Source organism: Echinops telfairi, unplaced genomic scaffold (genome assembly GCF_000313985.2).
Source record: "Echinops telfairi isolate 266 unplaced genomic scaffold, ASM31398v2 ScPeMD7_7469;HRSCAF=8507_1, whole genome shotgun sequence".
Classification (NCBI taxonomy): domain Eukaryota; kingdom Metazoa; phylum Chordata; class Mammalia; order Afrosoricida; family Tenrecidae; genus Echinops; species Echinops telfairi.
Window position 1 is genome coordinate 112,650,755 of NW_022111373.1, and position 26,005 is coordinate 112,676,759.

The following is a 26,005-nucleotide window of genomic DNA, read 5'->3' on the forward strand; positions in this document are numbered from 1 at the left end:
CAGCTCATTGAGGCTCTTCCTCTTTCTCACTGACTGCTGCCAAGTGTGATGTCCTTTCCTGGGCACCAGATCCTCTGATAATATGTCCAAAGTCCGTGAGGTTCAAGCTCACCATCCTCGCTTTGAAGGAGCATTCTGGCTGTACTTGTTCCCACAGGAATCTTCCTAGCAGTCCCGATTATCCCCTCCCCTCCCTCCCTCCTTCCGTCCCTCTTCTCTGAGCCACAGGCCTTGCTTTGGCCAGCTCTGTGTCCCCAACACCTCACACACTTCACGGGACAAGGAGGAGGGCTTTCAGAAAGGCTTTCTGAATTGCAGTTCAGGTCCTGCCGGACCTTGTTTGTCCTCCTGAGTTAGGCACTAGGGGGCGCACTTTGCGGGGGAACCTGGGTTTGTCTGAAGCACGTGGTAAGGCAGAACAAGGGGGAGCGGACGTGGCTCTTTCCAGCCCAGAGCTAACAGTCTTACAGCCTCTGATGGGGCTGGCGATGGGCAAGCAAGCGATGAGCCCACTGTTGTAGCCATGGTGTCCGTCCTAGATCAAGTCTAGGGAAAAGTTGTCTTTGCTAGCTTCCAAAGAACAAAATATAAGCCCCCACCCCTGCCTAGCATGGAGAGGCATGTTGGAATACCATACCTTTCGTTGTAGTAGAAGTTGGAGCTAGTTCTTAAATTTTTGTTTAGTTGATTTTTTGTGTTTCCCCACCTTGAAAATACAGATGTTTTCATTTTATAATTTCATCCATTTAAAAATTAGCTCTGAACATTAAAACAACAAAAAGAAACCCGAGCCCCTGGAGGTCCAGCTGATTCTGACCTCTGGAGACCCACCCTGAAGGACAGGATGGAACTGAACCCCCGTTTCCAAGGAAACAGAAGGGCACATCTCTCTCTCTGCTTAGCGGGTGGTTTTGAACCACTGACCTGTCAGAGACAGCGACCAAGAGCTTCACCTTTGTGGTACCAGGGCTCCTTTGAGAACGTCCAAAGTTTTTGTATAGTCAAGATTTTTTAAAGCAGAGGCCACGGCCCTGTATTTATCAGCATTCCCTGATTGTGTTCCCCTGCAGCTCAGTTTCGGCCTGGCGTGAGATACCGTTTTTTCCTGTACGGCTGCAGACAGCAGGGCTATCAGCTGCTGCGCTCTGTGATTGGGTACACAGAAGAACTGGGTAAGTCCCGGGGCACGCTTACTTTTTAGAGTTTATAAGGACAACATGGGAGAAATTAGAAATCAGCACCAGTAGTAAGATTGGATTTTGAAAATAGGTTGCATTATTGATTATAATGTTTGGTTCAGGGAGGAAAAAAAACATGGTTAAAGTACATTTAAAGTTGTTTACTCATGCTCTGTTTTTACTGTGTCTGTTTTATTATCTAAGCTTAACCAACTCTTGTTTGTCAGCGGAGGAAATGAAAGTTTACCTGGATGTGAAAGACTTTTAATGAGCACCAAGAACGCTTCCTTACCGGCCGGAGTGCTCCATTCTTCCTGAGCTGTCCTCCAGCCGGGCAGTGCAGGGAGAGCTGGCTGGATCTCGTTGAATAGTCCTTTCACACGTGCACGCTGTTTGCTTTCCAAGAAGTGTATTTTGTCTCAAAGTTGTATTCTAGCTTCCACTTTTGTTCCAGTTTACGTGGGCTGTGCCTATTACAAGTGCCCCGTTACATGTTTGCGATACTCCTGTGAAAACCTATGATTACACAGAGAATGACGTTGTAATCCAAGCTTAGCACTTGGAGGCGGGGATTGTTGAGAGGGAGCTTCAAACCGTTTCTGGAAAAGGGTCCTGAGAGGGTAATGGAATTTTCCCATGGACTTTTCGAATCCCTTTTTTATTTTTGAGGCTCGCCATCTCCCAAGACAGGAGTGACTTAGCCTGTGTCGGTAACCGAGCCCTTAGCAGCTGGTCTCTCTCCATTGACAGCTCCAGTTGTCGCCCCAAACTTCACTGTTGAAGATACGTCCGCAGATTCGATCCTAGTGAAATGGGAAGATGTCCCCGTGGAAGAGCTTAGAGGCTTTTTAAGAGGCTACGTATTCTATTTTGGGAAAGGCGAGCAAGGCACCTCCAAGATGAGAGGCTTGGAGTCAGGTATGTGAATTCGCGGCCGAGCGGGAAAAACATTTTGGGGGAGAAGGCCTCATGAGCCAAAAGAACGAGAAAAAGAAGGAGACAGTGCTGATGGAGAGCTTCATACAGGTTTCCAAAACGGTGACAAACGGGGAAATGAAAATGCAAAAGTCTTACGAATATGAGCTTTAAAGATTTTGCCATGTGCTGGGGGCTCTGGCCTTTGAAAAAAAAAAAGTAAGCCATTTCTTTGGAAAGACTTTGAGTATAAGCCCTCAGAGAACAGGGACACCACCACCACCAACCCACCCTCCTCCACCCCTGTCTGCCCCAAGCCTTGCCTGAGCTTTATGTGCTGCAGCGTATAAAGATCATCACAAAGAGCAGTAAGTCTGTCTCGTACTCAGAATCTCAGTTGTTAAAGGAAAGAGCCGCCGCACAGCTCGTGTCCTTGGTGGGCCTGGCCCCCTGAGAAATGGACATGCAGATCCATGACAGCCCACAAAATTCAGTGAGTTTTCTGGCAGTTCCACCCGGTTCATTTCAGTTTGATTCTCGCCCCCTTCCTCCCGTGAAGAATTTGCATTTCCATCCCACCTATAGACTCTAAATCCACACCTTAACAAGATCCCCAGGGGATACGTGTGCACAGCACTGGCTTGGACTCAGGAGGCTGCGGTAAAGCCTGTTCAAGTGTAGATGCTGCCTCAGTACATCGGGCGGAGAGGAAGATTTCAGTCTGAAGCCCTGATTGATTGGCCTCAGTCCAGAGACCTTAGCAAATTCCCAGATATACTGAAACAGTTGTTTACACAGATTTCTTAACTCCTTCCCCAATTAAATTTTTGTTAGGAGCCATGTTTTTAAACCCACGAACATATAAAACACACGCTTATCATCTCTTCAACTTGAGAGGCCCCCTCTCCCTTCGTGACCCCTCTTTGGCAAGAAGCGGTTTCAATTATTTAACAGCTGTCTGGCAAGTAGAACGTACCCGAGCCGCCCGGAGATGCTTACAGGGCACAAGCTAAATAAACCAAGTCCCCAGAGCTGCAGCTTCATCAGAGGTGTGCCTCACCCAGATCACTATGTGCTGCATCTCATGAGCCTTCAGAATTGCCTTTGGATGAGCGAACCCGGCATGTCAACGTCATTCAGCTCGCAGAGCTGGTATAATTTTCCTCAAACACTCAGCAATTTCACACTCGACCCAGTTGCAGTGTGAGCATCCGAACTTCCAGTTACTCATGGTGGATTAGTCACGCGTGTTTATTTCCACTCCCAACATGTTACCAAAATTAGTGTCAAGAAGAGAAAAATGCATTCGGCGACAAAGGCAGGCGGGCATGGAGAGGCGAGACCACAGTGCACAAGAGGATTCATGAATGTGAGCTGAGAGCTAAGTGCCTGCACAGAGTGCAGGATAGTGAGCCCTACGTGTGGACAGCCCATGGGCGAGTCCCAGTGAGCCGGGCTGTGGTTCACCATGCAGAACCAAGCCTGGGTGCCAGATGACTAGGAATCTGAGCTGAGCGCAGAGTTGATTGAAAGTCTGCATAAAAACAGAAAACAACCCCACCATCAAGGTGATTGCAACTTCTGGTGATCCTGGAGGGGAGGGTAGAACTGCCACTTTGAGTTTCTGAGATTGTAAATCTTCACGACAGTAGAAAGCCTCAGCTTTAATCCCTAGGAGGGCCTGGTGGGTTTGAACTGCTGATCAGCAGCCCAGTGTATAACAAGGGCTATGACTGGAAGTCTGCCTAAAGAGCAGTTGTATAGCCCAGGTCTGCTATCTACTTCTTAACTGCTAATGTCACTGCCCTTCTCTCGTGGCCGGAGAAGACCAGAGGCTTATTGTCTGGAGAAACTGAACCAGAGATCCTCTGGAATTCAGACAATTAGATGAAACCTCAACTCAGGCGTTGAGTTTGGTTTTGGACTTGTTATAGCTTATTAACTGGTGTGGCCTTGCCTTGGCCCTTTCCCCACCCCACTGTTAGAACATCTTCCCCCAGCAGGAGATTATCAGGTCTTCCTGCAGAAATACCAAATGGTCCCCGAGAAAAGGCATGAAAGTTGCTGACATTTAGGAGACTTTTCCTAGGAAAGTCAGGAACCCACCCATTGTGCTCCACCAGGGATAAGTGAAGCCCTTCAATCAGTAAACCCCACCCATGCGCCCTGACTCCAACCAAGTTCACTTTCCAGTGGCTCTCTGAAACATGACTGGCAGCCAGGGATCACCAGGTGGTGGGCAAAGCCTCATCTCAGAGAGGAGAAGCCAGAGGAGTCCAAGGAAGCAGGTACAACGTGGACCAACAAATCCAAAGCAGAACTCTGCTGAGACATTTGAGAGACTATTGTGTTCACGGAAACGACGTGCTGTAAGCCTCCTGTGTCTCGGCTTGTTTTCTTTATAGCTCTGGTCTCCTACAGCATTTGTCCTATTGTGATGGATTCGTTTCACTCAGCAGAATGCACTCCGGGTCCATCCGTGCCATGAGGAGGTGATGCACAGTGTCCCCAGGGAGGAGGGCAAGAAAGGGATGAAGCAGTAGGTTAAGGGGTTGACATGTGCTGGCTTGGGTGAAGGGCAAGATGGTTATGCCTAAGAGAAAACAGAAAAATCAGAAGGGGGGCAGGGAGGGTATTGTAAGGTAAAAGCAGGATGGGTGTGAATAAGCAGTTTCAGTTGTTGAATGCAAAGTTGATTACCTGAAATGTAAATCACCACCTAGTTGATAATAAAAAATGATGACAAAAAAGGAAAGCTGTGTTTTTCTAAAAAGGACTTATCAGAAGGCCAGGAAGAGCACCTTGAAATTAAAATGCAATCAAAGAATTTTAAAAGAAAACTAAAAAGCAGTGTTTAGAAGCTGGAAACCTTCCCAAAAGTAGACAGAAGAGAAGCTGGGGTTGAAGGAGCATTGGAGGGCTGGCCTCCGATCTGCGTGCCTATGTAGAGACCGAGTGAAGAGGGAGCAAGGGACCTCTGAGATTGTCGGATTGCCATCGGGCAGTTCCCCAGGACAGGTTCACAAGGAAATCCGGGGGGGGGGTGCCCCTGTAGTAAGGTATGTCACCAAAAAATTTCAGAGCACTTAGTATATCCCAAAATAGTCTTGGAAATGATGAAGGGAAAGGGCCATGTATAAGGGATCACAGCAATTAAGACTAGCAGCAGATTGCGCAACAGCGGACCACACACTGAAAGGAGTCAGAGGGAATGTCTTCAAATGAGGAGTGAACATGACTTTCAACCCAAAATTCTGTCCTGTGCCCACGTGTCAACCCATGAGAGCCCCTTTCAGACATGCAAGTTTGCAACTGTTTGCTCCCTCCGTGCTCCCTTTCTCAGGAAGCGGCCAGTGCTGTGTATCAAGTTGAGGAAAGCAAGTAAGAGAGACCCCAGGGAGCAGACAGGAGACGGCCAGGAGACCCTAGGGCAGCTGCCCAGAGGTCTTGCAGGAGGAGCGTGGGAGGGCTCATGGGGCGGAGGGCTGGGTATTTTTCATTTGACCATTTTGTTGGAAATGGTATTGAGTAATCATTGAAGGATATGGTATACTGAAAACCAATAAAGGGGGGAAAGGGAATTTCTGGAAAGAATGTTCAGACAAAATGCTCCTTAGAAATGAGGACGGGGAGGTTTAGTCTCACACACTTTGGACACGTTCTCAGTGGGGACCAGAGTCTGGGAAAGACAGCATTCTTGGTGAGGTAGGTCATCAGCAAAAAGACGCCCCGGGCACATGACTTGGCACAGTGGCTGCTACAATGGGCTCACGATTTAAATCGTGAGGATGGCACAGCAGCAGTGTTTCGTTCTGTTGTGCACAACGTCGCTGTGAATCTGAACTGATGGACAGCACCCAATGATGGCAACAGCAACCAAGGCAGTTTAACAATGGGGAAGAGGACATCGCACGAGAAAGGAGGCAGCATACCACGTAGTGTACCTAGCAGGAAGACTTATTTGTATGGTCACGCTTGTGTAAACACTTCATCTAACAACTGTTGTGTTGCGTGTGTGTGGAAGGTGGGGAGGGAGAGCAGTAGCCGGAGTGTCAGGGTGCTCTGTCTTTTTACCCCAATGGCCTGAGCTTTCAAGGCCCGCATCGCTTTCATGCATGAGCTGCTGAGCAAACCGTCAGAGAATCTGGATTGTATGTAGAAGAGTGTGGCATCAGGATTGGAGGAAGGCTTATTAACAACCTGCGATATAAAGATGACACAACCGTGCTTGCTGGACGTGAGGAAGACTTGCAGCACTTGCTGATGAAGATCAAGGATTGCAGCCTTCAGTCTGAATTGCACCTCAATGAAAAGAAGACCAAATTTCTCACAACTGGCGGTAGCAACACATAGGTAACATCATGATAAATGGACAAAAGGTTGAAGCTGTCAGGGATTTTTTCTTACTTGGATCCACAATCAATGCTCATGGCAGCAGCAGTCACGAGATCAAAAGATACACAGCTGTAGGTTAATGTGCTGCACAAGACCTCTGTAGAGTAGTGAAGAACCAGGATGTTTCTTAGATGACTGAGGTGCTCCTGACCCAACCCATGGTTTTCTCCATTGCCTCGTATGCATGTTTAAGTTGGACCATGAAAAAAGGAAGACCATTAGAAGGATGGATGCATTTGAATTGTGATGCTGGAGAAGAATATTGAACCCTGGACTACTGAAAGGACAAACATCTGTATTGAAAGAAATAAGACCAGAGTGCTGCTTCGAGGCAAGGCTGGCAAGACATCCTCTTACATACTTTGGACATATTGTCAGGAGAGACCAGTCCCTGGAGAAGGACATCGTGTTTTGTAAAAGTGGAGGGGCAATGAAAAAGAGGAATGCCCTTGATGAGAGGGGTTGACACAATGGCTGCATCCGTTGGCTCAGGCCATTGAACAATCACGAAGGTGGCACAAGACTGTGCAGTATTTGCTTCTGAGGTGCATGGGGTCTTGGTTGGTCAGAGCGGACTTGAGGGCACCTTCCAACAACCACAACAACACAACCACAATTCAAAAAGAAAGAACTAGCAAGCTGAGTGTGTTGTTTTGAGATGTGGCTGATTTCAAATAACTGATTTGAAAATCGTGATGGTGGGCAGAGGGCAGGCGCTTCTGCTTCTGTTGCAAGTCATTTATCACTCCTGAGCCTCTTACATGATCGTTATACATTGGATTTTAAAGAAACGATAGTGTTCTCTTCACTGCCCCTGGGGGGGAGGGGGGGGCGGGGAGCATGGAGACACAGCCCATTTTCTGCAGGGACTGAGGGCTCTGCCCAGGACCCTCTGGCTCAGGCAGCATCAGCCTGAGCGACAGTGCCCTGACCCTTTGGCTCGGCTGTTGGGGTTTTTCTGGCTCTTAGTATGAGAAAGGGGGCCAATCTCCTCATGTGCAGCAGACGTGAGAATTTGCGTAATAAGCCCTGTGAGGTAAGTAGCGATGTCCTCTTCAAAAGTTGGAGAGATTGAAGTTGAAAATGGTTTAAATGATGGAACCCCCCCTCCACCAGAACGCTAGTAACTGGGGGAGGTAGCGCCGGAACATGGCTCTGGCTGCCTTCAAAGTCTGGGCACTTGACGTGGCCAGCAGCCACTTACACTCAAAAGGGTCTGGGTGCCAGGTGGGCAGAAGAAAGACGAGGCTTTCTGCTCCTGTCGAGAGTTACAGTCTGGGGAAGCCACGAGGGTAGCGCTGTCCCGTCCTGTAGGGTCACTGGGCCACAATCACTGTGTGGCAGTGAGTAGCAGTCGTTAGCGCCTGACGAGCGTGACGAATCATGGGAGAAGGCATGGAGCTTGGTCATGATAACCTCCATCTTGCAAACAGGACGCGCCGACATCAAGGTGAAGAACATTACGGACGTATCTCAGAAGACACTGAGAATTGCTGATCTTCAAGGTAAAACAAGTTACCATCTGGTGCTTCGGGCCTACACAGACGGTGGGATGGGGCCCGAGAAGAGCATGTACGTGGTGACAAAGGAGAACTGTAAGTGAGCCGTCCTGGTCCAGCTGTTCTTCACACTTCAGTGCGTAGTGCTGCTAGCAATTTGGTTTCTGGGAAAACTTGGGATTTTTGGTTTTTTAAAATAAAAATTGGGGGCGTTGTTTGATTTAAATGTTGCATGGAAGACAATGTTAGGAGCTTACAAGATGGCTCCTTATTTATTCTTATATTTTTATCAGTCACTGAAACTCTTGTGCAGTGAGTACCGCACAAACGCTTTGTGCAGTAGGCATGCATCTGAGGGGCAGAGTTGTAAATTCCTGTCATTTATGTAAGTCACTTCATGTGGCTTTGATTTATCTCAACTGTTCTCCCTCCAGGGAGCCCTGGTGGTGCTCGGGGCTGCTGCCAACTGCTCCCCTGAAAGTTTATAGTCTGTAAAACTCTAGGGGATTCAGTCGCAGTCGGTTTGGGTTTTGATTTTTTTCCAACTCTGCTTTCAAACATCTTTATGGAAAGAGTGAGAGAAAGATCACACAAACCCTTTGTTGTGGAGTGCCCCGTTCATAACGCGGCGAGAGGAGAGCGATAGCGTAGCTCTCCAGCATCATTGTATCACTGCTGTGACTTGACGGCCCAGTTGGGTTCACATGCAGCTCTTGGCACAGAGGAGATGGGGTTCTCCAAAGCAGTGGTTCTCTACTGGGGGTGACCTAACCTCACCTGCACCCCGCCAGACACAGCAACGTCTGGTATCAGTTGTGCTTGCTGTCGTGTGGGGGTAGGTGCTCTTAGCATCTATTAGGTAGAGATCCGAAAGGCTCCCAAACTCCCAACAGGAAGGGCCTCCACAGCCCCAGATCGCCAGTGTTGGGTGCCCTCACGGGATGCTGACTCAGCCCAACGCTGTCGGAAAGAGTGGCTATGCCCGGGAGCATTTCCTGGGTTGAAATTTTGACCAGAGCAGATTGCTAGGTGGGTTCTCCCATGAAGCTGCTGGTAGATTCCAACCACTGGATTTTCGGTTCACAGCTGAGCACTTAATCATTGTGCCACCAGAGCATTTTTGTTTTCAGCCAAGAATTGCCCAACCTAAAATGTGAGGCATGGCGACATTGAGAAGCACAGCTCCAAAGGCTGCAGTTGAGTGAATCTTGGGCTGCTCAGTGCATAGTCCGTGGTTCCTACCCACCAGCTGCTTCGCAGCAGGAAGATTCACAGTCCTGGAGGCCCCGTCTAAGATCACCATGAGTTGAATGGCCCAGGTGGCAGCGGGTTTGGTTTGGGTTTGGGCCTTCAAATGACTGTAATGCTTTACGATTACATTTTGACAGCACTTTCAAAAGACCTGCCGACCCTGTTATGTTACACACTGGTTCTCTACTCACACCCACAATGGGGATGGTAATGACTTGCAAACTTCTCTTTTCAGCCGTGGGGCTAATTATCGCCATCCTCATCCCAGTGGCCGTGGCTGTCATTGTCGGAGTGGTCACCAGTATCCTTTGCTATCGGAAGCGAGAATGGTAAAAGGGCCGCATTTATCACTCTTGTGGCTGTGCTCTGGGGCTTGGTCCTTTAGGCTCTGTGTGAACGCGCACACCTACCTCTCTGGGGTTGTGGTGAGTTAGCAAAAGTCATGGCTGTAGTCAGATTTCATGTTGAATTTCATACTTGGCAGGAGTTCAGCATGTTATTCCAAGGGCTTTAAATTAAATGAAGACATTGCGCCCTGTTGTTTTTAACGGATCACAAGTAACAACATTGTACTGGGGTCAGGGGTGGGGGACTAACAGGTCTAATTAGGGCCATAACTATAGATGAGATTTAATTGTAACTTCACGGTTAAGATTTCATGGGGCCTGGACATTCACTCATCTATTCAGGGTGGATGACCCCTCCCATGTGATGGGGGATGTGTGCCGTTGCCAGCCAAACCAGCCTGGCCTGTGATGGGGCCTGTCTCCTGGACACATGCTTGCAGAGGGTGCAGCAGGGGTTGGGTGCCATGGGAGGAGGTGAGCAGGGGGGTGGGGGGTCTTGTGTCTGCTAAGCTGGGCAGTCAGCCACGGCCTCTCTGCAGGGGTGACATTTGAGCCCAGTCACCAGAGGTGAGTGTTCCAGGCAGAGAGAACAACTTCTGTGAGGGGCCCAGAAATGGAAGCAACAGGACCTTCTGGAGAAAGTGACAAAGGAGGGGTGAGAGGCTGAGTAAAGGGAGAGAGAATGTGACCAGAGCTGAGTGGCTGATGGGGTGGGGTGGGAGAGCCGCATCCCCATGGGCCCTATGTCAGAGCCCGGAGTCCACCCTCCCTGAACCCCCCAGCTTGTAAACTGGGAGAGCCCAGCTGGGTAATGGATAAAGTATCAGGTTCTGAGGCCATCTTCTCATGATCAAAACTGAATTTTACATTTAAAACCAATCATCTCAGTACAGCCCACCCCCCGCCCCAAAGGAAAACAAGACAAAATAAGGAGGGCGTGTAGTAGTTAACCCATCGATTGGATGCCATCTCCTGGCAATCCTCTGCTGTCCTGGAGAGGGAATAAAAGACATGCTATGAATCTTGAGTGAAAATAAGCGTTCTACTGCCATCAAAAGTTACAGTCTCTGAAACCCACAGGGGCTGCTGTTCCTTGTCCTACAGGCTCACCCGGAGTCAGAGTAGGCTTGATGGCAGGGAGTTTAGAGCAGTTAGTAGGAGCCCTGGTGGTGTAATGGGTTACGCATTACACGCTGGGCTGCTAACCAAAAGGTCAGCAGTTCAAAACTGCCAGCCATCCGAGGGAAACAGATGAGGCATTCTACTCCCATAAAAAGTTGTTGTTTGGCACAAACCCCTAGTGACCTGATGCACAACAGAATGGAACACTGCACGGCCCTGCACCATCTTCACAATTATTCCCACGCCTGAGCCCCTTGAGGCAGCAGTTGTGTCAGTCCATCTCGTGGAGCGCCTTCTTCTTTTTCGCTTTCCTTCTAATCTGCCAAACCGCATGTCCTCCTCCAGGGACTGGAGATACTGTCTCCTTACAGCATGTCCAAAGTAGGTAAGATGGAGTCTTGCCATCCTTGCCTCTGAGTACCACTCTGGCCTTACTTCTTCCAGTCAGATGGGTTTTAACTTTCAGCAGCCCATGGTACTTTCAGTCCTCTTCTCTAGTATCACAATTCAAATGCATCCATTCTTTCTACGGCCTTTCTTATTCCGTGTTGTCCAACGTTGACACGAACATGATGCAGTGGAGAAGGCCATGGCTTGGGTCAGGCACACCTTACTACCTTACTCCGAAAAGTAACACCCTTGCTCTCCAATATGCTAAAGTGGTCTTCTGCAGGAGATGTACCTCCAGCAATGTGTCTTCTGTCCTCTTGACTGCTGCTCCATGAGCCCGATTGTGGAGCAAGGTAAGGCAGAATCTTTCACAACGTCCCCCTTGTCTCCATTTATCATGCTGGTCCTATTGGTCCCTTTGTGAGGATTTTGGTCTTCCTTACATTGAATTGTGGTCCATGCCGAAGGCCACGAACCTTGATGGTCATCAGCAAGTGCTTCAAATCTTCCTCATTTTCAGCAAGCAAGGTTGTGTCATCTGCAGGTGATTAATAGGCCTTCCTCCACTCCTGATGCTATACTTTTCTTCATACAATCCAGCTTCTTTGATGATAAAAAGTTAACCATTTCATAAACTCACCAGGGCACCCCTTCTTCTCTCAAGGGTCTCTCTGAGTAGTCGTGGACTCAGTGGCAGTGAGTTTGGTGGCTAGGAGTCAGTAGGAACCCCGGTGGCGTAGTGCATTACGGGTTGGGCTGCTGACCGAAAGATCCGCTCAGTGAACCCAGCGGATGAGGAGAAAGATGAGGCTGCCCCTTGGGGTCACTACCACTCAGAATCGACTCAATGCTGTTGGTTTGGTTTGGGATTTTTATAATAGTAGTTAACGCATTTCAGACTTGCATTATGAAATTGTTTTTCCTGCCTGAATTTAATAGTTAAATATATTAAAATAGTACACTACACACTAGGCAAGTGTGTCACTGTGGGTTGATTAGAGAAACAAATTCATAGACAATCATGTGTGTAAGAGGGAATTTTCTATCCAAGAGCAATTATACATTAAGAAAACCTCTCGGCCCAGTCCAGATCAAGTTCATAAGTCCCATAGTAGCCCATATGTCGTTACTAGTCCACAAATTCCTTTTTAGACTCACTCAGCCATGCAGTGACACCGCATGCAGGAAGATCACAGGCCAGTGGGTGGAAAGTCCTGTGGATCCAGTGGTGGTAGAAGCTTCTCAATGTTGGCGTGGGTCTCCACGTGGCTGCTCCAGCTCTAGGGCTTTGACTCTATCAGCATAGCTCCATGTGGCTTGTTACCAGGAGTGTCTCCTAGGGAATGTATGTGTGTCCTGCTTCCAGTGAGCTATTTATCACCATAGTGCTTTCAAATGAGGTCCTCAAGCCGCGACCCGATTGACAGACTAAACTCCACCACTTCACTTTGACTAGTCTCAAGTTGACACCAGATTATGTAACTACCACAGCAGGTGGTAGTATTTTTCTTTTTCTATTGCATTTTGTTTTTACTCAAAGATGAATAGCATTTTTTTTCTTTTTCAGTAAAACAAGTGTGGTCTCCCTGATCCATACATGATTATCCCTTTTATTACTCACCGTTAGGTTTTCTTGTCTTTGTTGTTTTAACCATGTAGCTAAAGCACCCCAGCTCTCCCTTGCTAACAGTGCAGATCCTGCTGTTAGGAGTAGACTAGAGAGTGATGGGAAGCTGCCCCTGACTAGCTCTGCAGAGGGAAACGTTTGTGACGTGAGTGTGAGGGAGGCATGGGGTCATATCTGACTTCCTCTGGCTTCTACGTTGCTGTAAGGTCAGACATGCCTCCACACTCCATTTTTCTTTACCCATTCTGACACCAGCCACATTCTGCTTCCGTGCTGGGTTCGATCATTTGTTAAAGTAGTCACACGGAGCTCAGAGAAAATGCACAGTGATGGGGCTTTAACAGGTCAGGATCTGCAGACAGTAAGGATACAGTCACTGGTCTCTAGTCCTCAGCCTCTCAACTAGGGGTACCCCCGGCCTCTGCTTCTTTGCTGCCTGCTGCTCGTAGTCACTGCTCCCCGGTTCTGCCTTGTGGTCTCTTGGCCTTGGCCTCTGGCGTCAGCTTACTTCTTTGCTCTGTCTCATGGGCTCTGTGCCAAAGCCACCGGTGCCTCTGGCTCGGCTTCTGCACTTCAGGCAGAGATCTCGAGCGCGCTTCCATTTCTCACTCTTTTTGCCGGGCTGGCTTGCCCTGACAGCCAGGAGTTGCAGAAACTTGGGTAGAAAAGCATTATTAAGAAATTTCATTTCACCACAGACCACCATCTGGCTCTTGTAGCCATTTCTATTTCATACATGTAACATACAGTTACACCTTCTACAGTTACAGTTTTTACAATCACCTTGAACCCTGTTGACAGTCATACCAGAATTGCATCATCTAGACCAGTGGTTCTCAACCTTCCTAATGCCGTGACCCTTTAATACAGTCCCGCATGTTGTGGTGACCCGCCCCACCATAAAATTATTTTCATTGCTACTTCATAACTGTAATTTTTGCTGTCGTTATGAATCAGGTGACCCGTATGAAAGGGTCATTCGACCCCCAAAGGAGCCGAGACCCACAGGTTGAGAACCACTGATCTAGATCAACATCTTCTCCCACCCTGTCTTCCCCAGACCCATCAGGAAAATAGAAAAACGTTCTGTGGGGACTCCTCACTTGTTCGTACTTTGAGAGTAAACACACCCGTGAAAGCTTCAAAGCCAGTCTCCGCCTGCCTTTCTCTCCCCCATTATCCAGTCTCTGACCTGCCTCTCCCAGACAACCTAGTATTCTGAGGAGACATGCCATTTCTTTGACCTCAGCAATCTTCATCCCAGTTGGAACTTAGAGCATCTGCATCCATAAGCCACGCAAGGCCCAGGGAAAGCCGTCAGGGTGCCGCAGTTGACCCGGGCTATGTTACTATTGTATGTTACTATTGTCTTGAGAGCCCACGTACCGTTTCTTGCACTCCATTTCCTAGAGCTACACCTCCAACCGTAGCAGTGCTGAAATAGAAACACTGTTGTCCATTGTTTCCAAATTGGGACCGCCCCACTGCATGCATAGAAAGTCCTCGTGTGTGACCTCTCCCTAAGGGCCTTGCCTGTTGTATCGCAGATGCTCGTGAACGGAAAAGTCCGCGTGAAATGTCCAAGTGTGCCGGGGATTTGTTTGCTTATTTGTTATCTGATGGATACTCTTGTGAATATTAAATTGACCTAATCGCTCTTCGTTTAAAGGATTAAAGAAACCTTCTACCCTGATATTCCAAATCCAGAAAATTGTAAAGCACTGCAGTTTCAAAAGAGTGTCTGCGAGGTAATCTGGAATTTTCTTCTATGTGTCTTTGTCTTTGAGGTGCTGCCCACTCGTGCTCCCCTCACCTGCCTTTTTATTTTAGCTTATTTTTTGAGTTTTCCCAACTAAAACATGGAACTCTCTGAGTGCGGAAATGATGTCTTAGCTAAAATGTATTGAGATGAAAATGTTTAGCATTTGCTGAAGTGGTGAGTGTTGCTCACCAGCGGTTTGGCCCAGGGTCTCCCCTTCATCCCACTGCCATTAATCGCAGGGCAGATGGATGGACGTGGAGGGAAAGTGGCCTTCTTGCCCATTGTGTGCAGGACAGAGGAGGCGGGAGAACTCTTGCCCCCGCCCCCACCCTCCCACTTACATGAGGGGCATGTGAGCTAGGACGGCCCCTGGTGTAGGAGGGGCTTCGCAGCCGCAGTGAACCCATGCTTTTGTGTTTATTTCTAGGGAAACAATGGCCTGAAGACGTTGGAAATGAACCCTTGCACCCCCAATAACGTCGAGGTCCTGGAGTCGCGATCCACCGTGCCTAAAATCGAAGATACCGAAATCATTTCCCCCGTGGCCGAGCACGCGCTAGTCGGCTCGGAAGCAGAACCCGAAAACCACGTGGTGGTGTCCTACTGCCCCCCAATCATTGAGGAGGAAATCCCGAACCCCGCGACGGCGGACGAAGCCGGCGGCCCTGCCCAAGTCATCTACATCGACGTGCAGTCCATGTATCAGCCGCAGGCGAAGCCCGGCGAAGATGCGGAGGCCGAGCCCGCCGGTGGCTCAGGCTACAAGCCCCAGATGCACCTCCCGGTGACGCCGGCCCTGGAGGACGAGGACGACGACCTGGACAAGGCGGCGGGCTACCGGCCTCAGGCAAACGTGGCCACGTGGACTCTAGTCTCCCCGGACTCGCCGCGGTCCACGGACAGCAACAGCGAGGTGGTCTCCTTCGGGAGCCCGTGCTCCATCAATTCCCGGCAGTTTCTCATCCCCCCGAAAGATGAAGACTCTCCCAAATCGAGCGGAGGAGGCTGGTCCTTTACAAACTTCTTTCAGAACAAGCCCAACGACTAAGCGGCGTCACCCCGGTCACTTCAGTCTGCCATCTCAATAAGCTCTTAGTGTGTGTGCGTGGCTGCCACAACAGCCCCGCCCTGGCGGTCCCGGAGGGACCCCGAGAAGTATTGTCAGCGGGGTGCCCCCGCACCGCGCTCCTTACACTACAAGTGTTAATGCGCCTGTGCTGTAGTCTAAAAGCCAAAGTCCAGTAACTCGGATTCCATCCACCGAACTCATCACTGGGAGCTGCTTGTGATTCGAGCCAAAGAGCCCTCCTGCACTCAGCCTTCCGGAAGCATTTCAAGACAAGTGCTGTCTGTCTGTCAGTGTCTAGTCCGTGCAAAAGAACACATACCCGCCTCCACCTCAGCCATTGACCTTGCTTGTGTTGTTAATGGTTTCCCCACATGTGTACTTCATGGAATTCCCAGCCGACTGGCAGGCAGGGACAGAAAGTATCACCGCAGCAGACAATGGATGAGGTCGCCCCAACGCTTGCTCCACGCTAGCTGAAAAACGAGCACAGATTTTCACATGCCAGGTGACCCTCCTCGCTCTCCAACATCTATAAGAATTAATATACTTTTTTTCTTTGACCATAGTGACAGCCATCTAGTGTTTTGCTTGATAACGTGTGCGTTATCTCTGCGTCCTGGATGGTTGACTCGGGTACAAACGTGGAAAACGAGTGTGACTGACCAGCCCCAGTCTGAATCTCATGACTGCTTTGGTGGTGTTTTCCAGATCTATCTGTTAGCGTGATGATGGCGGGCATTCTTGTGTTATTTTTTTTCCATTCCACTGTTGTACTGGCTTCCTTTTTTTTTTTCTTCCAGTTGGCACCTCTCATATTTCAAATTCAAATTTCTAAAACTATAGACTTAAGCTTTTTAAAAAAATCAATTTTACCTTGTGACACAGTGTCTTTTACAAATACAGGTGTAAGTATATCCCCTATTCAGTATTACTCAGAAGCATATGGGTCCCTCCTAATTTACCGTTTGAGACTACTAAGCAATACCCAGCATCCTTGGCTGTGTACGCCCCTCTGACTGACCCTCATTCCTCCCAAGCAACGGTGTCCTTGAACCTCCTGTCACCCACAAAGGGGAGCCCTTGGTCACCTCTGAGCCGGCCACTCTCCTGGCTGTGAGACTGGGCAGTTTCCCCCTTCCCACGTGATCAGGAGTCCTGACTCCTGATCCACTTATCAATTTTTTAAATATAAAACTAAGGAGATCAGAATTCTTTGAGAAATAAGGATGCATAAGGGCTATTTTTTATAAAATTTCCCCCAAACCCATTTGAGTGGATGGGAAAACCTGCCTGAGAGGTTCCCTGTCATCTGGCCCGAGCACAGCCTCCGCTCCCAGCCTGTCCTTCTTTTGGGGGAGTGCCTTCGAGGGCTAAGGTGGTTCCTGGAAGTCCAAAATGAAAGCCCCAAAGTGGATTTCGGATTTGCCCTGCCCTCAGGCTGCCTACTGTATTTTATTTTTCCATAGTTAAGGCAAACGTACTTGAAAATTTCAGATCTCTGAGTAAGTTAAAATAGGCCTTTTTGAAAAAAGCTCTCTGGGGTTCTGGAATATGTTAGCAAATAATGCATCTGTTTTTAGTTTAAACTCCCACCCCCCAGCTCATCATGCATATTAGAAAACAACAACAATGCTATAAACAAAAAGCCACAGCGTGAAAAGAGATAAAACGTGTTGGGATGCACTTTCGGCATCCTGATTTTAACTGGGGGGGAGGGGGGGGGGCGGTCTTGCCAAGGCCCGGGCTTCTGTGGCATGAAATGCAAGGGGTTGGGTTCACACCGAGTGTATGGAAACTGTATTGTTAGGGAGCACATAGAAATCACTACCAGTGAGAAATAGAGCCAACTAGAGCCTTCCTTTGCCCTTCTCCTCGCTCTGCCCCTTAGGGCTGCCTCCCTGCCTCACCCTGCAAAGCCCGGCATTACCATCTTCTTGGGCTCGGCAGGCACGTACTTCATCTTATTAGCACAAGGCTTGGTGTTTGCTGGAGCCTTGGTGGTAGAGTGGTTAAGAGTTGGCCTGTGATCCCACATGGTTGGCAGTCTGAAACTACCAGCAGCTCCTCGGGAGAAAGACGACGCTTTCGGCTCTCATAAACAGTTACAGTCTTGGAAACCCACATGGGTTGCTGTGCCCAGCCCTGTCTCCATGGCAGCGAGTTTGCTTTTGGTTTGGTAGGTGTTTGCTGAGGAGGGAAAAGTTAACTGAAATAAGCTAGCCCAAGGCAAGCGGGAAAAGGCCCCAAGGGATTCTTTGGTCTTTGCAATCAATAGAAAGGACCCTGGTGGTGCTGTGGGTTAGGTGTTGGGCTGTTACCTGCAAGGTCAATAGTGCAAACCCCCCTCCCAGTGTGCATGCACTTCCACTGTGGGCCTCTGGATCCTTGCCCAGCTCACAGGAGAGTTGAAATCCTTTCAGCCTGCCCAAGACGTCACTGCTCTCTCTGTACCAAAGATTTGGCATGCTGCTCGCTCTGCCCTCCTCAGGAGTTCCAAGAGCCCACACTCGGGGATCGCCAGTCTAATGAAAAGCAAGCTCCCTTTAACCACCACAGCCCCCACCCACCCACCCAATTTGTGGGGAAGAATAGCAACCGAGTAAACCTGGCACTAAGTAGGGTTTCCTAGTTTTTTCCACCGAATTGAAGATGGCCAGCCCTGCCGTGTGCCTCTGAGGTTGCTGTTAGCACCTCTCCTGGCCTCAGCTGTGGGTGTGGATGTGGGTGGGGCAGCTCACACATGGAGTGCTGGGAGGACACAACTGCATGGGCACATGCCCCATTGGTGGCACTGAGACACTGATCATTGTGTACTGTTCACCAGTGCCAGGCCCACACTCAGGTGTGCAAGATGGTCTGATAGTGGTCCTGCTACCTCAGGTTAGCTCCTCCCTCAGATTGGGGCATACCCAGCTAGATGGGGAAGCTGGGAAACAATGGAACAATCCATTTCTCCTCTATTAAGCCAGTCGTTGGACAGAGAGTTCTAGAAGTCTGGACTAGAATCCCATTGCAATTTGTTGTCTAGTATTGCGTTTTCATACCCAAAATCCTCAGCCACATTTTAAACCAGGCTCCCCTTGGGAGGAATGGGGACCCAGGCATGGGCCAGGCAACTTGGCTGCTTTTGTGAGTGGCCATCCCAATGAAAAAAGGTCAAAGAAAAATGAGCCTGAGGAGTCAGTCCTAGCTGGACTTTTGGTGTGACATTGGCCTTGGACATTATGTACTACACGGATCAGTACACACAGCCATTGCAGTCCCTTCAGTCTGCTGAACCTGTGGAGCCCGCCCTGGCTTTGAGATGCGCGCCCGGAGTATCTGCATAGTTGAGCCGTGTGTTTCTGTGCTTGTGTGATAGAGGTGCTTTGTTCTTGCAGTGCCGAAACAGAAGCAGCTATTCATTGAAGAGTTGAAGGGAGGAAGTAGCAGCCTCGTTTTCCGTACCAGCAGTACTTTCACGGCTCATGGAGTTGAAGGGTTTCATTTAGAACATGCAGTGCTGTGGCACTCTCAGAACTTGGCTACACAAGTCACACGTTTCAGTCTCCATGCAAATTGTATTCTTGTTGGAAATGTGGCCTGCGATCTCTTAGTTGTCTTCACGCCATCCTAGTTACAGAAATCACAACCCTCCCTGTGTTTGAATAAACAAGATGCAGTTGGATGATCGGGAATATTTTCTCCCCCAAGAATTTGAAATCCAGGTGGAGGCATTTTAATGTGAACGTGCTTTTTCACATGTGGTCAGTCCTGAGAAAAAGGTTACCAAAGTTTTGATTAGTCAGAAATATAATCCAATGGGGAAAAAAAAAACATTTTGTTTCATTACTGTTTAAATGTTAAGCTGCTTTTTGTTTAGCACTGTATTAAAGTTGGTGTGCCCTTTACAAGATGTCTTGTTTCCTTTTGAAAACATAAAAACGGGCCCCACTCCACGATAATGTGTGTGATCCTGAGCTACCAGGATGCTGTGGTTCTCAGAATAATTAATGTTTTATTGGCTTTGTACTGTCACAGAGGGTGTAGACACTACTGGACTTACCCCCTGTTGTCTGCGCATCTATGAACACGTAGATCTGAGACTCTTGGTTCAAAGATTTCATTCTTTACTCTGAAATGGCTCCATACTTTGAATGAAAACTGCGGAACGAAGAGCTCATTGGCATCAGGAAATAGCTTGCTTCACTCCAATTGTAAGTTACCATAGCTTCTTTTTGTTTGGTGGGCTTATGTGGCAAAGGAGTGGATTCAAATGCAGCAGTCCCCATGAAGATGATCAGGACCAGGCAGCATCTCCCAATGTTACCCATAAGGTTGCCGCGAATCAATGACACCTGACAGTGCCACACACCTGGGACGGGACATGCTGGTCCCATACGGTATGTCCTGGCAAACAGCAGTGGCTGTGAGTGAGTTTAATTCATGTCAAGGCTCATGCTACTGATAAAATAACGGCTTCAAAGCAATTTCTGAAACTGGTATTTCCTGCTCTGAGAGAGTTTCATGGGCCCCTACCCATCTTTTCTGTCCAGAAGAAAATTGTTGACAGAAAAAAATGATTTGTGTCCAAACTTGCTGGAAATGCGTCTTTTAGACTTAGCCTTCGAGTATCATTAGAAATGACTTTGTTTGCATTTGGTTGGTTTGTATCTTCAGGGCTTATGTGGCAGGGCTGTTAATAATAGTTAAACTATTTCACTAGGGTGGTTAGATTTCTGTTCCTTTTCAATTAGTAACTTTGTCTTTAATTCATGATAATATTCATGTGAACTATTATACAAGTGCAACTTACTTTTTAATGCTAGTACAGAGGGTTAAGAATAACTACTTTGCTACTGTTGTAAACGCTAAAGCTTTGGGGAGAGGGGTGATTGGGTTTAGACCCTCCAAAACCTCACGATACTGGTTTACTACAGTTCCTATTGCTTTTGACCTCAAGCACTGTAGTCCGAGATTGTCTCTCAGTTGAGAATGTTCATATTTTGGGGTAAAAGTGTCCAAGTTGTAAACAATTTATCTATGCAGGACAAATTCTGACTTTGCAACATCTTCCTGTCTTAGTCATCCGTAGTGTTTTACAAGGGAGGGAAATGTTCCGAGTTACATAATTTTTATGTGAAAATGCGTAGCTGAAGACGATGAACACAAACGCAAAAGCTAGTCTGGATAAACCATGGCGATGGAACACCAGCCAAAGAAAACTCAGAAATGACTCCTGTCACTCTTTTTGGGTTACACGTCACTGCTTTCCAACACGAAGAGATATAACAGGGGGGATCGATGTTGAAAAGGGAATTGATTTTCGTTGCATTTCATTGGCTTAGTTCTACCAAATTGGCTTTGCAATAGCCAACCAGGGTTGAGAGAGAGAACAAAAAGGCCTAGTAATATAGATCCTGTGCTGTACTTAAGCCTGTCAGACTTTGTTGTCTGATTGGAAGGCTCACTGAAATCTATTGAGTTTCTTGCCGATCTTAAATGGACTTCCCTGGAAAGTTCTTCCATTTTAAATGGGTAACTTCCGATTTCTGAACTGAAGTATTAGTTTTCCTGCGCATTCCAGTGGGTGGATTGGGAAATAACAAAACATGTTTAGATGGCAACACAATTTCCATAAAATGTGGGCAAGTTTCATACTGGTAGTAGGTTTAACATTAGTTTGTTTGCAAATGTTCCTAGAAATGAACACTGCAGCATGGTTTCAGGAAGCTTTCCCTTTTCCAAATAGTCTCTTCCCATGTTGATTCCCAATATCTTCCCACCCCCATTATTTCCAATATTTGAAGCTATCCAATTCTTGTTTTCTAGGAATGTTTAAGGGGAAACTGGGAGTCACACTGTGGAGAGTTGAGGGCAGTCCACACAAAAGCCCCCTACACGGGGAGAGCTGTGGAGAGGCAGGGCTTAGTCAATAGAGACTTATCCCAGGAAGACAGAGTAGAACAGCTCCGAAGGGTTTCTGAACTGGACATCTTCACAGGAAAAGGCAGCTTATCTCTGTCCTGCTGAGCGGAGTGGGGTTTGGACTGTGCACCTTGCAGTTAATGGTGCCACCCAGTCCCCTTGATTTGTCCCCAAAGGTGCATGGCTTTTTCTGAAACACATTTCAATTGGAAATCACTAGAAATAGGCCTGACTAGAAAGTGAATCAAAAACTTGAGTACCCCAAATGTGTTGCTGTTGGTTGGATGTGGCCCCACAGACACCCTGTAGGACAGAGTAGAACTGTCTCAAAGGGTCTCTATGCTAAAATCTATACCGCAACGACTGTCGTATTTTTCTCCCCCGAGGTGTCTGCTAGGTTTTAACTGCTGACCTTTCAATTCTCGGCCAAACTGTTTACCCACGTCACCAGGACCCCTAGGCTAGAAAGGTAGACATCTTAAGGTAGCGGTGGTACCTTTGGAGAGCAAGTGTGTCGGGTCTAAAGTCAAAGCAGAGGGTGCCCCGCTTTGCTTGGACGGATGGTTTGATCCATTTCAGCCAGCTGGCTGTCCATCTGAGGTCTTTGTGTTGCTCAGAAATCCTACCTTTCGTTGTCAAAATTACATTACAGTGAGTGTTTACGAACTATATACATACTGTGAACAGAGAAGTTTTTGCTTTTATATGGTTGTTTGTAGGATGCGTGTTTGGATTTTTTTCTTTTTTTAAAGGAAATGTTAGATGTTAGCTATCTTCCTTTTTTTTTTTTTAAATAAATGCTGGTTACTGTTTCCTAATTTTCATTTGGTCAGGGGCAAGTCAAGGTAGTTGAAAGAGCTTGGGGAGGAGCCGCAGGTCCCAAACAATTCCCATTTTCACTTCCCGAAGTGTTACCACTACAGATTTTGGTATTATTTCTAATGCGAACCATCAGGTGGGATGTGCTGTGCCTAAAACCACATCTGACCCGTTCAGGAAACACATCAGTGTGCACGCCTAAGAATCAGACTGCTGATCGCAGTCTATTGTGAGATGCGGACAGATGCAGGATTCCTGGTTGGGCAGGAAGCTGGGTCCACTTCCAGAGATGACACCTGAAGTGTTTTCCTGCCTTGTGAAAACTTGGAGATTCTGTTGCTGGTCGTGTAGGAAATTTGAACATTTCATATCATCGTATAATGTCTGAATATATTTCCAGGGCTCCTGGAGAACATGATTATAGCAAGAACATACAATGCCACCTATTACTAAGACACCGTCAGTGTAAAACTTAGTATGCTTGTCTGTTAACTCTAAAGATGTTACTTATGTCTGTTTTTATAACATGCATGTATTTAACAGTTTTACCATAGTATTGTCATGAATAAATAAATATATTTTCTTACATCTTACACAGATTTGGGCGTTACTGCTTTCTGTTTGTTTTCACTCCTGTTTCAGATACTTGGCGAAGCAATGCCTTGTGTTCCGTGTTGTCGGTAGACTTCAGTGATCCTGTCCCCTAGGCTTCTTGGCTCTGAAGTGGTTGCTTGAAAGGCTAAATTTTTCATATTTGACTCTATTGCTATTGCTACAATGATCTGTCTCTTTCATTAAATGTGGAATCTATTTACTGTGGGAGTTAGCATAAAAATCATCACGAGGGAATCCAACATGAGGAAATAAAGCATATACTGGTCTTTAAAATATGGCTTTTAATTCTTTCCTTGGAGCATAGCCTGAACATTTCAGGAGACTCAGGGATTGTGTCAATATTGCAGTTCAAGTTATTGAACTAGAAAAGACCACCGCTATCCCTCGGTCATTTGAAAGCATGAAATGATACTGAATTGGAAGGTACATCAAGAAGTCTAGCTGTGCTAGTCGGAACCTTCCAGGGCCAACATGCACCCGTCTATTCCAGACAGGATGGGTTCATCCACGTCTGCAGTGGCCCTTTGAGACAGTTAGCTGTTCTTTGGGTGGAAAATGGCGCTCTCTGCTCCCATCAAGAGTCACTGTCTGGGAAACTCACAGGGGCAGTTCTACCTTGTCCTAGCGGGTCTCGGAGTTGGCCTGGACTCAAGGGCAGTGAGTTTGGTTTTGCCTTTGGCAGGAATGGACGGCTGGGGACAAGTTCAGGAATGCACTTGCCTGAGTCTTGTTAGGGTGCCTTCAAAAAATGAAAGCAGTCCATTCAGTGCAGATCCAAGAGGGTTTTGCTGACCCAGTTAAATTCAAAGCAGAGAGGCCATTCAAGTTACAGTGCCTGCTTTGGGGGATTCCCAAGGGGTAATATATTTTTCAAAGGACGTAGGACAATCATGGGGACTTATCCCCCCCCCCTCTCCCGAAAATGGAAACAACTTGCTTGGTGAGGAACAGGCCAGGAAGGTTGTGCTGAGGATTTGTCCCAATCAGGGTGGTGTACCCGTTCATTCCTTGAGGCCAGCGAGGGCTCTGTCTTGGGGGATTGATTGGAAACACCTGACTGACCCCATCCACCCTCCAGCCCAGATCTTGTCCCTTCGGAATTTTTTTCCCCCCAAACTCAAAGAACATTTGCAAGGAGCATGATTTGGGTTTCTCACGGATGCTCACACTGCCATTTTGTTATGTAAATCAAAGACTCCAGAATTCTGGGGGTGGGTTAGAGAGGGTCTGGCTCCCTCAGCAGTAGGAAACACCTAGTTGATGGCCTGTGAACAATCGCTTCCTGTTTTGATACCTTTGTCTAAGGTTTACATGATTTTCACAATTTCATTGCAGTACTTTTTGATTTGCTTCATAAAGAAATTTTAGTCATCCATAGGTAGGTATTATAACAGTTATAAACACGAATGAACCTGGATTTAACCCGAAGGAACCGTAGCCCCATTTTAAATTTATTGTGTAACACATCAGTATTTAAGTGTAAGAAGGACTTGTATGTATGACGGGTCTTTGGTGGGGAGTCTCTGGCAGCAACTTTGTTTCCCAGCTGCTGGAATCTGGAGCCAGGACCTCCAGTATCATCAACCCCGGGTCAAAAGAAAAGGTCAAAAAGAGACTAGTGTCGTTAGTAACGGAGTGAAAAAGAGAACCTTTGCCCAAAAGAAAAAGCAACCATACTCCGTATCACATTCGAAGGTTAGTTTACAAACTCAACTTGTTTATAAAAGCGATCTGTGCGAAGCCTGAGCTTGAATGCCCTACACATGTGGCCCACTGCACCACCACCCCCCAAACTCGCTCCTGTGGCTCCCGCTGAAGTTGAATGAGAGCAGTTGGAGTAACATCAGAAGCCTTGAATCCATCTGGGGTTTAGTCAGTCCAGTATGGTTTGATCCCAGGTGCTTAGTCTTAGAGGCGAGGAAAGCTTTTGAGGAGTTGGATGACGCTTTGTGAAGGTGGAAATGTTAGAAGGAGTTCAGTTGCAGCATATTGGGCCTCATAATGATCTCTGAGTGTCTGAAGTTCAAGATGGGGCTGAAATTGAAATCATCTTTCCCCCTCCTGGCTCAGCCAGCTGCAGAGCTATGTCTCCCCCCAGAAGGCCAAGAACCCTGAGTCTTTGTGGTTACAAATTGGGTTGCTAATCTGAAGGTCATCAGTTTGAAACCACCGGTTTCTTCTTGGGAGAACGATGATGCTTTCTGTTGCTATAAAAAGTTGTCTTGGGAGTGTACAGGGGCAGGTCTGCCTGGCCCCATGGGCTCATACGAACTGGAATCACCTCCATGACAGTGAGTCCATCAACAGAGGAGCCTACACGCCCCCACCTACCCACACTCTTCCTCCCAGTTGGCAGGACGTCTTGAAGTGCAGGTTGAAAACAAACAGACCCTCTTCATACTCAATTCCCCAGTTACCAGTACAGATAAGAGCCAGCCACCAGAAATGAACCCAGCGTCTGCTTTTCTCTATTACCGCTTGTCCCTGCTACTTTCTAGCCTCTCCTGGCCTGTGTTTCACACTTTTTCTGAGATAAGTAGCAGGTGTGGAGCCACAGGGACCAATCCCAGCTCCCCAACTGGGCTGCCTCGGAGAAGTCACTCGGCCTCTCCCCGTTTCCTCATCTCCACCAGGGGATGGTAATCCCCACTTTGCAGACCATTCAGGGACTGTTCCCAAGAGAGTAGGCACTTGGCTGTGAGCCCTGCCTGCCTCCTTCCTCTTGAGAAACTTTGAGAACACCTCAGCCTTCCTGACCACCACCTGAAATGTAAATAACTGCCTCAGGACAAGGAGCCTGGAGGACACGCAGAGGAGTTAGTTACACAGGAAAAGACCTCCGGGGAAGCATGGGCTTTGACCCCTTGTGCTTGACTGCCTTGGTCTTGATCTTCTCATGGATAACTCGTAGCACCCCGGACGGCTCAGTCTTTGCAGTGCTGGCTCAGAGGAGCCTTCTCCAGTGTCCTCAGGACCTGTCCTTTGCCTTCGCAGCATCCCACCTTCCCTGTAGCTCTGAGCACCTTCCAACACTTCTGCTCATCTACAGGCACGTTTCAGGTTCTCCTTAAATACGTGCACCTTTGTACAGATAAGAGCTGGAAACACG

General features: G+C 47.8%; 1 protein-coding gene across 1 annotated transcript in view; it reads left to right on the plus strand.

The window, feature by feature from the left end:
• LIFR (LIF receptor subunit alpha) overlaps positions 1–16,476 on the plus strand; it is a 57,659-nt gene extending 41,183 nt beyond the window's left edge. Inside the window, exons 15-20 of the mRNA XM_045285254.1 lie at positions 1,071–1,172; positions 1,929–2,096; positions 7,922–8,083; positions 9,474–9,567; positions 14,394–14,472; positions 14,914–16,476. Of these exons, the coding sequence (XP_045141189.1) occupies positions 1,071–1,172; positions 1,929–2,096; positions 7,922–8,083; positions 9,474–9,567; positions 14,394–14,472; positions 14,914–15,534 (1,226 nt within the window). The 3' untranslated portion in view covers positions 15,535–16,476. The remainder of the gene's footprint in view (positions 1–1,070; positions 1,173–1,928; positions 2,097–7,921; positions 8,084–9,473; positions 9,568–14,393; positions 14,473–14,913) is intronic.
• Positions 16,477–26,005: the final 9,529 nt, after the last annotated feature.